The 16022-nt window shown below is 41.5% G+C and overlaps 1 protein-coding gene across 1 annotated transcript; it reads left to right on the plus strand.

Annotated features, from left to right (window-relative positions):
- Nucleotides 1-11596: 11596 nt before the first annotated feature.
- Nucleotides 11597-12223, plus strand: LOC123322282 (DNA-binding protein HEXBP-like). The gene has a single exon (XM_044910225.1). It carries the CDS (start codon nucleotides 11597-11599, stop codon nucleotides 12221-12223), a length of 627 nt encoding a protein of 208 aa, XP_044766160.1.
- The last annotated feature ends 3799 nt before the right edge of the window (nucleotides 12224-16022 follow it).

Here is a 16022-nt window from a genome sequence, read left to right on the forward strand (position 1 = left end):
AATTTTCAATTTTGTTCGAAGTTAATATTTCATTTTGAATATAGAGCGCGGGCTGGAGTTACAAATCCTACAAAAGTTTCATTTTATAGGTTTCTCCTTCTTCCTAAAAATCTCAATGTAGTCATTCACATTGAAAAGTTTGATATTAGGATCTTCTTTTCTTCTAATAGATGTCATATTCAGAATCTCCTTCAGAATGAAAGACCTCGTCAAGCGTTTTCTCAGATTTCCGTTCGACACATACTGCTTTTTTTCTCCAACAACGGAATGTTCATCTTGATTACCTTCTCTTCTTGCAGCGTGAGTGTCGGATTTTTTCTGCGGAACTTTTCCTCTTTTTCGTTCTCCTACATGTGACTTCAGAAAATTCCTGATTTGAACTGTTCTCCTCAAGTCAATTTGTTTAGACTTCAATTTTTCCAATCCCATTCTCAAGATCTTCTTTCTGTCCATCTCGTCTTCCACAATGAAAAAAATATTTAAGTATGAAACGATAAAATTCGATAGTATCAAAGTTAAAAAATGTAAACCACAACACAATATTTGCAGCACGAAGCACATTCACAACTGAATACTTTGTACATCTACTCCGCTGTTATATAGCCCCTCTACCATCCCTCCCTAGCACCCCACCACCCAATTGCCCGTTCCGTCGTCTGATTCGATATTAGATTGCTGTGACTTAAAATTTCTATGGAATAAATGTATTACATTCGTTCAATTTAACTGTCACACGTCGGACTGTTTGTTGATTTATATTTAACTTCCTATGACCAATTTTAAAGTGTTACTTCTATTAGTTGTATGATGAGCCTTGAGAAAGGAACAAAATAGTTCCAAAACGTTGGCGAATTCATAAGAGATTGTTTTTCAACCTGTCCAAATTCCTGCGATATTTTACTTATAGTATTCAATCCATTACATATGATACCTAAAAAGAACATATAAAATATTTTGTTATTTTGTGATACTTGAGCCTAACACTAAAAATACCTAAAATTATAGAGTGTTTTATATAATTATGAGTTTATGAAACATATGAGAATTTAAATGATAATTGTCCAGAGTATTTTTCTCACAGAAAGAATATACTATATTACTGTTTATTTTTTCAAACGTTTCTGATATTATGAAATGATAAAATATCAACAATTGAAAAGTATAAGTTATCGATACAGATAATGACTATCTGGATAAGCAAGTATTGAAGCGCATTAGTATTTCAATTCTTAAGTTTGTTTCAAATCTCGCTGCTCCAAACAATATTTCAAAATTAATAATTTCTAGAGAATTCTTTTTCATCATTTACATTCACGTTGTAGATGGTATACACGTTTTTCCTGAGGAAATAAAACTATAGAAAGAATGTCCCTGAATAGATTTAACGACTCTGATGTATATGCAGAAATCCATGTAGGTTCCTATATATAAGTACAGAATCGTTATTTTTTGTTTTCACCCTAATTATACGGAGCACTACTATCTACTTCATGAATTTCATTTTCAAGGTCTTAACCGGGAAACCGAAAAGTTTTGAGTATATAATAATAATAATAATAATAATAATATGTCTGGCCTGCCTGGCAGCTATCTGGTAGATGGCCTGCCAGGTAGACATCGTAACGACGTAGACGGTGCAGCCAGCCACGCCTGCTGTCCGCAGTCCCATTCCTTTTTCCTCTCTCTTTCACATCCTTTATAGGGGTGCTCTTTCTGCTCTCATTTCTCTACCCCTCACCCAAACCGAGAAAGGGGAGCACAAACCCATGAAAATGGTGATTACGAGAAGCCTCGGAAACAAGTCGCTGCCTGGGGATCGTCAGGGCATGTCTGGAGCCGGCGCTGGACATGACAGCATGCGGGACGTCGGTGGCAGGATGTTGAGGAAGCGGGCTCCTGCTGCAAAAGAAGCTACAGCTCCAAAGCAACAACAGCAACCAACGAGTCCAATTCAATTGTCGACTCGAACCGCTGAAAGTGCTGCGCAGGATATTCATCCAGTGCTCACCCAAGCGGGGTTATTTAGAAAGCGCATGAAGTGGACAACGTCCATGAATGAAAGTATTGTGCGCATATATAACTCCATCACGGGACTAGGGCAGAACACGAACAACTATAGAAAAAGGCTCCATGAGGAATTCTGCAACGCCTACCCAAATCTCAATGTCACTGAACAACGAGTGGCAGACCAGTACCGCGTAATTCTGAGAAATGAACTAATACCTACGGCCCGAATCGACGCAATCAAACGAGAACTTCAGCGTCCGCCTACAATAGAGAATAACACCAACACCTCTGATGAAATTCACATGCCGGGGCAACAACAGGCAGAAGAAACTGATACTGAAAGTCCATCTTGCAACGCAAGTGAGCCTGAACACCAGGACGATAGGGAAGAGCTCCACCGACAAGTTGACTCTGACATGAGGAGATACTTTGCCGAACTGGAAGGAACAGATCCTCTTCATCGAGTAGCACCTCCACGACTCAATACATCCAAGAAACTGTCACTTATAATCGACATCTTGAATAAGGACGTTTTACCTGAATACCTACAGAACGGAAGTTCATTGAAATATCTGCATCTAGTTTTTCACTGTGCAGCGCTAACGACAGCGAAAACCATGGGGGCAAAAATTCGCCGAACGAACAACGATGGTCCAAAATTACACAAATTACACGCACCAGCATGGCAGAAACGTCTTCAACACAAAACAGAAAGGCTAAGAAGAGACATTGGACGACTGACGGAGTACTTGAACGGGAATCGCGGAAGGAAGGTTGTGAAAGCTGCCAAAGAAATCATCGATAGAAACAGAACACATACCGAACGAGAGACGGAGAATGCTACAGCACACCATTGCCTTGACACTCTGAAGCAAAAATTAAGTCTGTATGCAGAACGCCTGAGGAGATATAAAAGCAATTATAGCCGGAAAAGAGACAATAATTCATTCGAAAAGTCTGAAGAATCTTTCTACCGGTCACTCACATCGTCGGATGGAGAAAATGGAAAGTTACCACCAAAGGAAGCCATTGAACAATTCTGGACCGAACAACTATCAACGAAACCTCAGTTCAATGGAAATACCGGATGGATTGAAGATGAAAAATCTGAAGCTATAAAATATGAGCCGATGCAGCATGACATGATCACAATTGAAGAAGTAAAATCAGCTATCAGAGGACTGCACAACTGGAAAGCACCTGGGCCTGATGGATTACAGAACTTCTGGATCAAGAAACTTTGGATCATGCATGACAAATTGACCTCCGCAATAAATGATGTCATTGAAAATCCTGAAAGAATGCCAGTATTCCTTACACATGGCACAACATACCTGTTACCTAAAGACCAAAGGAATACAGAAGACCCATCCAAGTACCGACCAATCACATGTCTTCCAACGATGTACAAATTAATCACATCGTGCATTTCGAACCGAATTTACAACCATTGCGAAAGGAATAACATCATCGCCATGCAACAGAAAGGATGCACCAAAGACAGCCGAGGGTGCAAAGAACAACTAATAATAGATTCAGTTATCTGCAATCAAGCGTTCTCCAAGCGAAGGAATCTTTACGCTGCGTACATAGACTACAAAAAAGCATTCGATTCTATACCTCACGAATGGCTCTTGACGATCTTGAAGATTTACAAGGTGGATCCCAATATTGTTAAGTTCCTTAAAAACGCCATGTCAACTTGGCGTACTAGTCTTCAAATGAAAGCAGCAGATTGCTCCATTACAACAGGACCTATTCCAATAAGACGCGGAATTTTCCAAGGAGACTCACTGAGCCCTCTGTGGTTCTGCATGGCCCTGAATCCCTTGTCTCATAGATTGAATTCTACGGACTACGGATTCTCCATCAAGAGCGGCAGTAGAACTATGATGAAACTGAATCATCTCCTTTACATGGACGATTTAAAACTCTTCGCATCTACCAAAAAACAAATGCAACTGATGCTGAAAATGGTGGAAGGATTCTCGGAAGACATCAAAATGAAGTTTGGACTAGAAAAATGCCGACTGCTAAACATAACGAGAGGGAAAATGGAAGATGGTACGTTCAAACTCAAGGAAGGTGCAGAAATTGAAGCATTGAAGGAAGGAGACACATACAAGTATCTGGGCATAAAACAGGCAAGAAAAATCAATCAGACCCAGATGAAGAAAGAATTAACGGAGGAGTTTACCCGAAGATTGAGAAGGATAATGAGAACTGGTCTTAACAGCAAGAACCTGATAAAAGCGATTAACACCTACGCTTGCTCGGCGCTGAGCTATTCATTTGGTATTATCTCTTGGACGACCACCGATTTAGCAGCTTTACAGAGAAAAATACGGACGATGCTGACTAAACACAATAAACATCACCCCAAAAGCTCAATAGAACGGACAGAGCTACCACGACATCTTGGGGGTAGAGGAATTGTTGATTTGTCCAACCGTATGTCCCAGGAAATTGAAGGACTTCGAAAATATTTCTTGAGCAAGGCAGCTTCGTCAGAACTCCATCGAGTAGTTTGTGTTGCTGATACTTCCACACCGTTAAAGCTACACCAGGATCACTTGGAAACCGTCGAACACTCTGCAGAAAGTAAAATGCAGAAACTGATTGGCAAACCTCTGCATGGGAGGCACCAGAATGAGGTCAACCATGATTACGTCGACATATCTGCGTCGAACTACTGGTTGACTTCCGGAAGGTTGTTTCCTGAGACAGAGGGCTTCATGCTCGCCATCCAGGATCAGGTGATTCCAACAAGAAATTACATGAAATACATCGCCAAGGATGCCTCAGTGGCGGACGATAGCTGTCGTTATGGCTATGCGACACATGAAACTATCCAGCACATCACCGGGGGATGTCAGAAGTTCGCGGGCACGGAGTACAAAAATAGACATGATACCGTTGCCAAGATTCTTCACCAAGAATTGGCACTGAAACACCAACTTCTGAGTTCGAAAAAGGTTCCTTATTACAATTACCATCCAGATGCTGTATTGGAAAATGAACATCACAAGCTCTACTGGGATCGCACGGTTCTCACAGACCGGAAAATAACCCACAATAGACCAGACCTCATATTGCTCAATAAAGATGAGGACAGAGCACTATTCATCGATGTGGCGATTCCAAATAATAACAATCTTCTAGATAGGCACACTGAAAAAATTTCAAAGTACAGAGATCTCGAGGAACAAACCAGGAGACAGTGGAAGCTGAAAGATATCAAGACCATCCCTATTGTCATATCATCTACAGGCCTGATACCGAAGAAACTGCTAGAGAACTTGAAGAAGCTTCAGTTGGACGAAAATATCTATAAAGTCATGCAGAAGGCGGTACTGCTGGAAACGGCGAGAACTGTACGCAAGTACATGGGAAATTCAGAGGAACACCGTCTGCTCCGACAGGAAGTGCGGGTGGAGCAGGAATCCAACCTACAGCAGGGAGGCGAGGAGCGACCCGGACCCGACCAACACCACGAGCCCGAAAACCTGGAAAGGGCTCCAACAGAGCTTAATCCTTTTGATATCTGAGATATCTGGGATAAGTGAATTTTCCTCTGGAGAGGAGTGTGAAAGCCGCAAGGCTAAAGTCATAATAATGTCTGGCCTGCCTGGCAGCTATCTGGTAGATGGCCTGCTAGGTAGCCATCGTAACGACGTAGACGGTGCAGCCAGCCACGCCTGCTGTCCGCAGTCCCATTCCTTCTTCCTCTCTCTTTCACATCCTTCATAGGGGTGCTCTTTCTGCTCTCATTTCTCTACCCCTCACCCAAACCGAGAAAGGGGAGCACAAACCCATGAAAATGGTGATTACGAGAAGCCTCGGAAACAAGTCGCTGCCTGGGGATCGTCAGGGCATGTCTGGAGCCGGCGCTGGACATGACAGCATGCGGGACGTCGGTGGCAGGATGTTGAGGAAGCGGGCTCCTGCTGCAAAACAAGCTACAGCTCCAAAGCAACAACAGCAACCAACGAGTCCAATTCAATTGCCGACTCGAACCGCTGAAGGTGCTGCGCAGGATATTCAGCCAGTGCTCACCCAAGCGGGGTTAGTGAGAAAGCGCATGAAGTGGACAACGTCCATGAATGAAACTATTGTGCGCATATATAACTCCATCACGGGACTAGGGCAGAACACGAACAACTATAGGAAAAGGCTCCATGAGGAATTCTGCATTGCCTACCCAAATGTCAATGTCACTGAACAACGAGTGGCAGACCAGTACCGCGTAATTCTGAGAAATGAACTAGTACCAACGGCCCGAATCGACGCAATTAAACGAGAACTTCAGCGTCCGCTAGCAATGGAGAATAACACCAACACCTCTGATGAAGTTCACATACCTGGGCAACAACACCCAGAAGACATTGATACTGAAAGTCCTTCTTGCAAAGCAAATGAGCCTGAACACCAGGACGATAGGGAAGAGCTCCACCGACAAGTTGACTCTGACATGAGGAGATACTTTGCCGAACTGGAAGGAACAGATCCTCTTCATCGAGTAGCACCTCCACGACTCAATACATCCAAAAAACTGTCACTTATAATCGACATCTTGAATAAGGAGGTTTTACCTGAATACCTACAGAACGGAAGTTCATTGGAATATCTGCATCTAGTTTTTCACTGTGCAGCGCTGACGACAGCGAAAACCATGGGGGCAAAAATTCGCCGAACGAACAACGATGGTCCAAAATTACACAAATTACACGCGCCAGCATGGCAGAAACGTCTTCAACACAAAACAGAAAGGCTAAGAAGAGACATTGGACGACTGACGGAGTACTTGAACGGGAATCGAGGAAGAAAGGTTGTGAAAGCTGCCAAAGAGATCATGGATAGAAACAGGACACACACAGAACGAGAGACGGAGAATGCTACAGCTCACCATTGCCTCGACACTCTGAAGCAAAAATTAAGTCTGTATGCAGAACGCTTGAGGAGATATAAAAGCAATTATAGCCGGAAAAGAGACAATAATTCATTCGAAAAGTCGGAAGAATCTTTCTACCGGTCACTCACATCGTCGGATGGAGAAAATGGAAAGTTACCACCAAAGGAAGCCATTGAACAATTCTGGACCGAACAATTATCAACAAAACCTCAGTTCAATGGAGATACCGGATGGATTGAAGATGAAAAATCTGAAGCTATAAAATATGAGCCGATGCAGCATGACATGATCACGATTGAAGAAGTAAAATCAGCTATCAGAGGACTGCACAACTGGAAAGCACCTGGGCCTGATGGATTACAGAACTTCTGGATCAAGAAACTTTGGATCATGCATGACAAATTGACCTCCGCAATAAATGATGTCATTGAAAATCCTGAAAGAATGCCAGTATTCCTTACACATGGCACAACATACCTGTTACCTAAAGACCAAAGGAATACAGAAGACCCATCCAAGTACCGACCGATCACATGTCTTCCAACGATGTACAAATTAATCACATCGTGCATATCAAACCGAATTCACAACCATTGCGAAAGAAATAACATCATCGCCATGCAACAGGAAGGATGCACCAAAGACAGCCGAGGGTGCAAAGAACAACTAATAATAGATTCAGTTATCTGCAATCAAGCGTTCTCCAAGCGAAGGAATCTTTACGCTGCCTACATAGACTACAAAAAAGCATTCGATTCTATACCTCACGAATGGCTCTTGACGATCTTGAAGATTTACAAGGTGGATCCCAATATTGTTAAGTTCCTGAAAAACGCCATGTCAACCTGGCGTACTAGTCTCCAAATGAAAGCAGCAGATTGCTCCCTTACAACAGGACCTATTCCAATAAGACGCGGAATTTTCCAAGGAGACTCGCTGAGCCCTCTGTGGTTCTGCATGGCCCTGAATCCGTTGTCTCATAGATTGAATTCTACGGACTACGGATTTTCCATCAAGAGCGGCAGTAGAACTATGATGAAACTGAATCAACTCCTTCACATGGACGATTTGAAACTCTTCGCATCTACCAAAAAACAAATGCAACTGATGCTGAAAATGGTGGAAGGATTCTCGGAAGACATCAAAATGAAGTTTGGACTAGAAAAATGTCGACTGCTAAACATAACGAGAGGGAAAATAGAAGATGGTACGTTCAAACTCAAGGAAGGTGCAGAAATTGAAGCATTAAAGGAAGGGGACACATACAAGTATCTAGGCATAAAACAGGCAAGAAAAATCAATCAGACTCAGATGAAGAAAGAATTAACGGAGGAGTTTACCCGAAGATTGAGGAGGATAATGAGAACTGGTCTTAACAGCAAGAATCTGATAAAAGCGATTAACACCTACGCTTGCTCGGCGCTGAGCTATTCATTTGGTATTATCTCTTGGACGACCACCGATGCAGCAGCTTTACAGAGAAAAATAAGGACGATGCTGACTAAACACAATAAACATCACCCCAAAAGCTCAATAGAACGGACAGAGCTGCCACGACATCTTGGGGGTAGAGGAATTGTTGATTTGTCCAACCGTATGTCCCAGGAAATTGAAGGACTTCGAAACTATTTCTTGAGCAAGGCAGCTTCGTCAGAACTCCATCGAGTAGTTTGTGTTGCTGATACATCTACACCGTTAAAGCTACACCAGGATCACTTGGAAACCGTCGAACACTCTGCAGAAAGTAAAATGCAGAAACTGATTGGCAAACCTTTGCATGGGGGGCACCAGAATGAGATCAACCATGATTACGTCGACATATCTGCGTCGAACTACTGGCTGACTTCCGGAAGGTTGTTTCCTGAGACAGAGGGCTTCATGCTCGCCATCCAGGATCAGGTGATTCCAACAAGAAATTACATGAGATACATCGCCAAGGATGCCTCAGTGGCGGACGATAGCTGTCGTTATGGCTGTGCGACACATGAAACTATCCAGCACATCACCGGGGGATGTCAGAAGTTCGCGGGCACGGAGTACAAAAATAGACATGATGCTGTTGCCAAGATTCTTCACCAAGAATTGGCACTAAAACACCAACTTCTAACTTCGAAAAGGATTCCTTATTACAATTACCATCCAGATGCTGTGCTGGAAAACGAACATCACAAGCTCTTCATTTTCTAAAGTTTTTGAAAAGATTTTAAGCAATAGAATGTCCAATTTTTTTCGTAAATTCAATGTTATTTCTAGATGTCAACATGGTTTTGTTAAAAATAAAAATATTGAAACCGCTATTTTTGAGCTCATAAATGACATTGTTCTTGCTCTGGAGCAAGGACAAATTCCTATGGCACTGTTTTTGGACCTTTCGAAGGCTTTCTGTGTTGATCATCGGAAGCTTTTGGAAGTACTCGATAATTGTGATATCAGAGATAGTCAACTCAAACTCATAGAGAGCTATTTGAACTCCAGAAAACAACGGGTAGTTCTGGAGGCTGATGGTGAAACCTTTGTCTCGGATGAAATTGAAACAATTTTTAGGACTCCCTCAGGGTAGTATTGTTGGTCCTTTATTGTTCATAATTTATGTTAATTCTCCACCTAAGGCGATCAAAAGTGAATGTGAACCTCTAATTGAGAGGATGATGAAGAGTATACCCTCATCTCGGACTGAAGTAAAATCACCAGCTGTTTTGACTAAAAGCATTGAAACAAATCATGCTCTTTCAGTTAAGTCTACAATGCCGTCCCAGGATACTACCTCAATGAGATTATTTGCAGATGATACAAATATTTTGACCCGATCGTCATGTATTCCATACGCTGTTGATGTTTGCAATATTGTGGTATATTAATATTATTTCGTTAAAGACTAGCTGCCGCGATATTAGAGAAAGTTGAGTAGAGACTCTTCGTTGTAGTGGATCAGAATTTTTTTTTAAAATCGGATAAGTTATCAAGTTTTAATCGGGAGATAGTTGGAAAATTTTATTCGTGAAGAACGTTGGTGTTCAATAATTTGTGGAAGATTTAATTAATTGATTGATGGAAACGTTGAGAAAAATTTATAAAGTAGTTGATCAGAATTGAAGATTTGAGTTTAATTTTTCGCGATAATTTTATTGTTTTGACGGTGCATTCTTGGCTGATGGTGAGAGATATTTTTTTTCTTTTATTGTTTTCAGGTGAATTATTTTTTTCTTGAAGTGTATATTACTGTGTGTTTCGAAATTTTTGATTTTGCAGGAATTTGATGGTTTTGAAGTGAATAATTTTTGAAATTTTTTTTTGGTTGAGTATCAATTACGTAGGATTTTGAACGCAAAGTTGAGTGCGTGGATTTATTGAATTCGGACTTGTAGTTTCCGGGATTTTAGAAGGAAAGTCGACCATCAAGTTTTTTTTGCGAGCATAGTAATTCATTTTGTGGTTATCAGTGATTGTGATTGAATGATCGGTTATTTTGTTACAAAAAGTGGGTTTGAGAATTAGTTCATTTCATTCAAGTATTTTTGCGAAATTAAAATCAATTTAGGGAAAGCAGATAAGGAAAATTAAGACGTTGTCTTATCAGAATTTGAACACATTTAAGGGTGAAATCATTTGAGTTATTTTTTTTTAATTTGGAGGCTAAAATAATTTTGAATTTCGGTCATTTGAATTTAATTGGTTTCAATTAAGTGAAATTTGGAATTTTGGTAATTTCAAGTTAAGTGTTTTGATCAAGTTAACGTCAGAATATTTCGGAATTTTAAGTCAGTTGGATGTAAATTTTTGATCAGTTTGATTTACAGAATAATTCGGAAAGTTAGGACAAGATAGGGTTGCAGGTTTTTCTTTTCAGGACATTGTTTATTGAATTTTATTTTTGCTGTTGAGATATAATTTTTCTTTCAGGGGGTTTCCATATAAGGTTGATATAATTTGAATAGGGAGAGTATTTGGCGTTTATAGTTTGATTAATTCTATCGTGTGTGCGCAGCCTATTTTGGGATTTTTGAAATAGGGATACTTGATTCATACTTTGAAATATCGTAAACTTGATATAATTGTTTTGTTTTGCTTGTCTAATTTGCGGAGATCGAAGATAGTTTTCGGATTTAATTGTTATTGAGGTTGTTCACAAGGTTTTGAAAAATGTTGCCGGCGGCTAGTGCTAGTACTACCACCCCTGCGGTGGCTGAGAAAGATGTTATGAGATTTCCGTTTATGTATTCGTTGGGGATGATTGCGACAACCCTTGATGGTTTTTCGGGAAAAGACGCGAAGCGGTACTTCGACAAATTAGAGTTGAGGTCGAAGTTGGACGGGTAGAGTGAGGAAGAAACCCTTACTTTACTAAAATTAAAACTGACAGGCGCGGCGTACGAGTATTTTAAGTCTGATGAGGCATATGATAAATTGAAATATTCTGAATTGAAACAGCGGCTAATCTTAAAATTTACGCCATCAAAATTACCAGGGGAGAGTCAGTGGAATTTGAGTCGTTGTTTCCAGCGACATGATGAAGATGTTTCATCATTTTGTACTAGGCTGCGGATTTTAGGCGCGGAATTACTCAGGGAAGATTTGGGCGGAGCATCGCTAGACGAAGAAGCGGGAATCAAAAAGAAAAATAAAGAGTTAATATTAAATCAGTTTAAAACAGGGTTGCGCAAAGACTTGATGAAAGATATGGGGGTAGCTTTATTAAGAGAAGAAAATTTAGATCTAGAAAAGGCGGAAGGACTGGTCAAATTACAAGAGACCGCAACAACGATGATACAAGGAAGGACATCAAATATGAGGGTATCGGCGGTAGATGCAACGGAGGGATGTCAAAATTGCGGGAAAAAGGGGCACGACTCGAAGGATGAAAGGGGAGATATTAAAAAATTCGCAGAGACAAAGAAGAATACAGCGCAATGTTATTCTTGTGGTAGACCGGATCATTTTGCGAGAGAGTGTAGGAATAATAACAGATCAGGGCAAAGGACGCAGGGAGGTTGTTATAGTTGCGGTCAAAGGGGTCATTGGGCTAGGGATTGCCCAAGACAAAATCGTCAGGGACGAGAGAGTTTTACGAAAAATAGAATACAGAGAACTACACCCCCAGGAGGAGGGGGTGAAGCAAATATGGCCTGGGGTCAACGTGAAAACAAGGAAATGGGAGGAAATGCAGCTAAGGAAGGGGGGCGAAATACGGGAGCTATTCCTAAGCGATCGTCTCCATTTTCGAGGGGGTCTCAGTCGAGGAGACAAGAAGATTTAAACGGGGAGGGCCAAAATCCAACTGCCGGGATAGTGGCCGGAAATTTTTAAAAGGGCAGGTTTATTCGGGGATGCCAGGGGGGCATGTATGTAAGGGGGAAAGTAAGGATCGTTCGGTAATGGTGATCCCGGAAGTGAATTCCGGAGGGTTAATTGATGCACCTCACATGATTAACTTAAACATAAATGGAAGGACGAGGCGTTGTTTGGTAGATACGGAAGCCGCAGTGACTCTTGTAAATAGGAGTATAATTCCAGAAGATGGAATAAATAGAGAGGAGGTCGACTATCGGTTGACGAGTGTAACAGGTCATAGTTTACGTACCTGGGGTACGGCCAATATTTTGGTGGGACCTGTAGGAGGAAAGTTAGGTACAACTTGGACGGCTATCTTGTGTGATGACTCTATGTTAGGGAACGTCCAAGTTATTTTAGGGAGAGATTTTCTCAGTGCAAATGAGGCACTTATTAGTTATGAAGGGGAGCCGTTCGTTATGATGTGGGGTGGGAGATTCGAATTTTTGAATAAAAGGGATATAGAAAGCGAATTATGTGCGGAAGATGATGATAGTAAGGGATTTACCGGAACGATTCAAGTCAACGGAAACTTCAGGGAAGTTGTTCGTAGGAAAACTGGATTTGAGAGGAACGCAGGGAAAACTGTACTGGAGGATAAGTCGTACGTAGAAGATAATGTCAAAAGTGACACAAATGGGGAACGGTTAAGGGAACCGAAGGACAATGTGGAAATTAGGGCACAGTTTAAGGAGTCTGGTACGCAGACGGAAAATTTCGAAGGTATAAAGCCAAAGGTAAAACTATTTAAGGATGCTAGTGTCCAAGTGGGAGTTAAGGGTAAAATGGAAAGTGAACAGAATAACAAAGGAATCGTTGACGGAATTGATAGGACAGTCAGTACAGGAACAGGTGGTTGGGCCTTGCCAGCTGGTTCCGCGGTAGGACTTGCGGAAGGAATTCAAGAGGATTTAGGAATTCGTAATGAAAAATTCAAGGGGAGACCGGAACAGGACTTGGAAATAATACTTCCAAATAAAAATATTAGGAATTTTGGAAATGGACCGAGAAATACGGAAATGGCTGGGAATAACATTGGGTACCTACGGGAGAAGGGGTCAAGGAATAGCGAACGCGTGCCAAGGACGGTCGCGACGGAGGAATGCCAGTCGACAGAATCAATTGATAAGGTAGAACAGATGATCGACGTAGGTCAGGAGCGGAACTGGGAAACGGATGTATTAATAGAGAATGGAGTAACAATACCTGCCCGTTCGGAAGCGTTAGTAAGGGCTAAGTTAGTGGGAAATATTGAAGGGGCAGTTATGGTATGTGAGCCCATACCATTGGGAAACGAAAATATTCTCGTGGCAAATTGTTTGATGGAGAACACGCAGAAAATATGGATACGGGTTGTCAATGTATCGCGCAGCGAAGTAAGACTGGTGAAAAGACAAAAGATCGCTAAAGCGGTCTCCGGCGAAGTCGTAGATAGGGGTCAGGAAAGTTACGAAATCGGAAGAATTGATCTGGAACGTGGAGATTGGAACGAAATTGGTTTTAGAGTAGATCATTTAGAGGGAAATATTCGGAAAAAATTGAAAAAGTTGATACAGGAATATCAGGATTTATTTTTAGAGGAAGATGAAAAAATGACTAGTACAACGAAGGTGAAACATTCCATTACATTGGAACCTGGAGCGCAACCTGTTTGTAAAGCACCGTATAGAATTCCTTATCATCAGCGGGAAGTACTAAGAAAAGAAATTGATAGATTATTGGAGGCGGGGGTGATTCGGCCCTCTTTTAGTCCCTGGTCTGCACCGGTGGTACTTATTACCAAACGGTTGCCTAATGGGGAAGATAAAATACGAATGTGTATTGATTACCGGGGACTCAACAACGTGACGAAAACAGAATATTACCCCTTACCTAATATTTCGGACTTAATTCAGGGATACAGTGCAGGAAATAAGACACTGTTTTCGGTGATTGATGTGGCGGAAGCATATCACCAGATTGATATGGAGGAGAAGGATATTCCCCTGACTGGGTTCAGTACCTTCCAGGGACATTTCGAATATCTAAAGATGCCTTTCGGATTGAAGAACGCGCCCTCGACCTTTCAACGTTTTATGAATTTGACATTAGCAGGATTGACCGGACAATCTTGCATGGTTTATTTGGACGACATAATTATTTTTAATTCGGATGGGGAAGAGGATCATATTGAAAAGTTAAGGGGTGTTTTCGATCGACTTCGTGAAGCCAATGTTAAACTCAAACCAAAAAAGTGCAAATTTATGATGAAGGAAGTTAAATATTTGGGGCATATAATCACACAGGAGGGGGTGCTTCCTGATCCGGAGAAAATCGAGGCGATACAAAATTTTCCTATACCCAAAAATGTAAGAGGAGTTCGTTCTTTCCTGGGAATAGTTAACTGGTATAGAAAGTTCATCCCTAATGCAGCTGACTTAGCAACCCCGTTAACAAATTTAACAAAGAAAGAGGTGAAATTTGAAATAACTGCGGAAGTATTGGAGTCAATAAGGAAGTTGAAGTCGATTTTGACTTCAGATAAGGTTTTAGTTTATCCGGATTTTAGCCAACCTTTTATTGTGGCTACGGACGCGTCAGGACTAGGGGTCGGGGCTGTATTGAGCCAAGTGCGAGAAGGTTATGAGCGACGTATAGCATATGCGAGTAGGAGTTTTAAGAAAGCCGAGTTAAATTATTCGACAACAGAAAAGGAATTGTTGGGGGTTGTTTTCGGAGTAAAAACGTTTAGGTGCTATCTTTATGGAAAGAAATTTACTGTCGTGACGGATCACCGCCCGTTGAAATGGTTGCTTAGTCTGAAGGATCCAGGATCTAGACTGGCTAGATGGGCCATGTCCCTAGCCGATTATGATTTCACCGTAATACATCGAAAAGGGAGGCTTCACGGGAACGCTGACGCACTGAGTAGGAAGTATAATAGGGAAGACCACTTTATTGATATGGAGTTCGAGGAGTTTCAGGAATATAGGAAGGTTCATCAAGTACCGGAAATGCCTACATTATGTTCGAAAAAGGGAAATATTTTTACAGCACCGGAGTCATGGGCTCTAGCCCATTGTGTGTCAGAGGATTTGGCTATGGGAGCAGGGATAGCATTGCAATTCAAAAATATATATGGCTCAGTAGATAAATTACGTCAGCAAGGAAAAATAGTGGGGGAAACGGCGGAACTAAATTTGCCAGAAAGGAACATTTATTATCTGGTAACGAAAGTTAATTATTTTGATAAACCGGTGTATAGGGGTATGTGGAATGCTTTGAGGAGTTTGAGAGCATGTTGCGAGAAAAATCGGGATAGTGTATTAGCCATGCCCAGGATAGGGTGTGGGCTAGATAAATTAGACTGGGAAAGGGTTCTAGAAATGATTAAATTCATATTCCATGACTTGGACATTAAAATTGTAATTTACGAATTGGATTCGGCACTGGTATCTTTAGTGGAAATTAACGAGCAGGGTTTAGACGGGATGGAACCGGAATGGGATAGAGAAAGTTTAAAGGGCGCGCAGAAGAACGATCCCTACTGCAAGACAATTATTGAGACGATACAGGCTGGTGGGGAATCTACGGAACCCTATTATCTATCTAGGGATGGGGTACTATATTTTTGTGAAGACGGAAACGATAAATTAGTGGTGCCCCGGGTGTATGTACCAAAAGTACTACATGATTTTCACGATTCGCTAATGGCAGGACATCCTGGCCAACAGAAGACTCTTGCCAGTCTAAAACGAAGGTTTTACTGGCCAAAAATGCGGACGGACGTTATCAA

The sequence above is a fragment of the Coccinella septempunctata genome, chromosome X (genome assembly GCF_907165205.1).
Source record: "Coccinella septempunctata chromosome X, icCocSept1.1, whole genome shotgun sequence".
Taxonomy (NCBI): Eukaryota; Metazoa; Arthropoda; class Insecta; order Coleoptera; family Coccinellidae; genus Coccinella; species Coccinella septempunctata.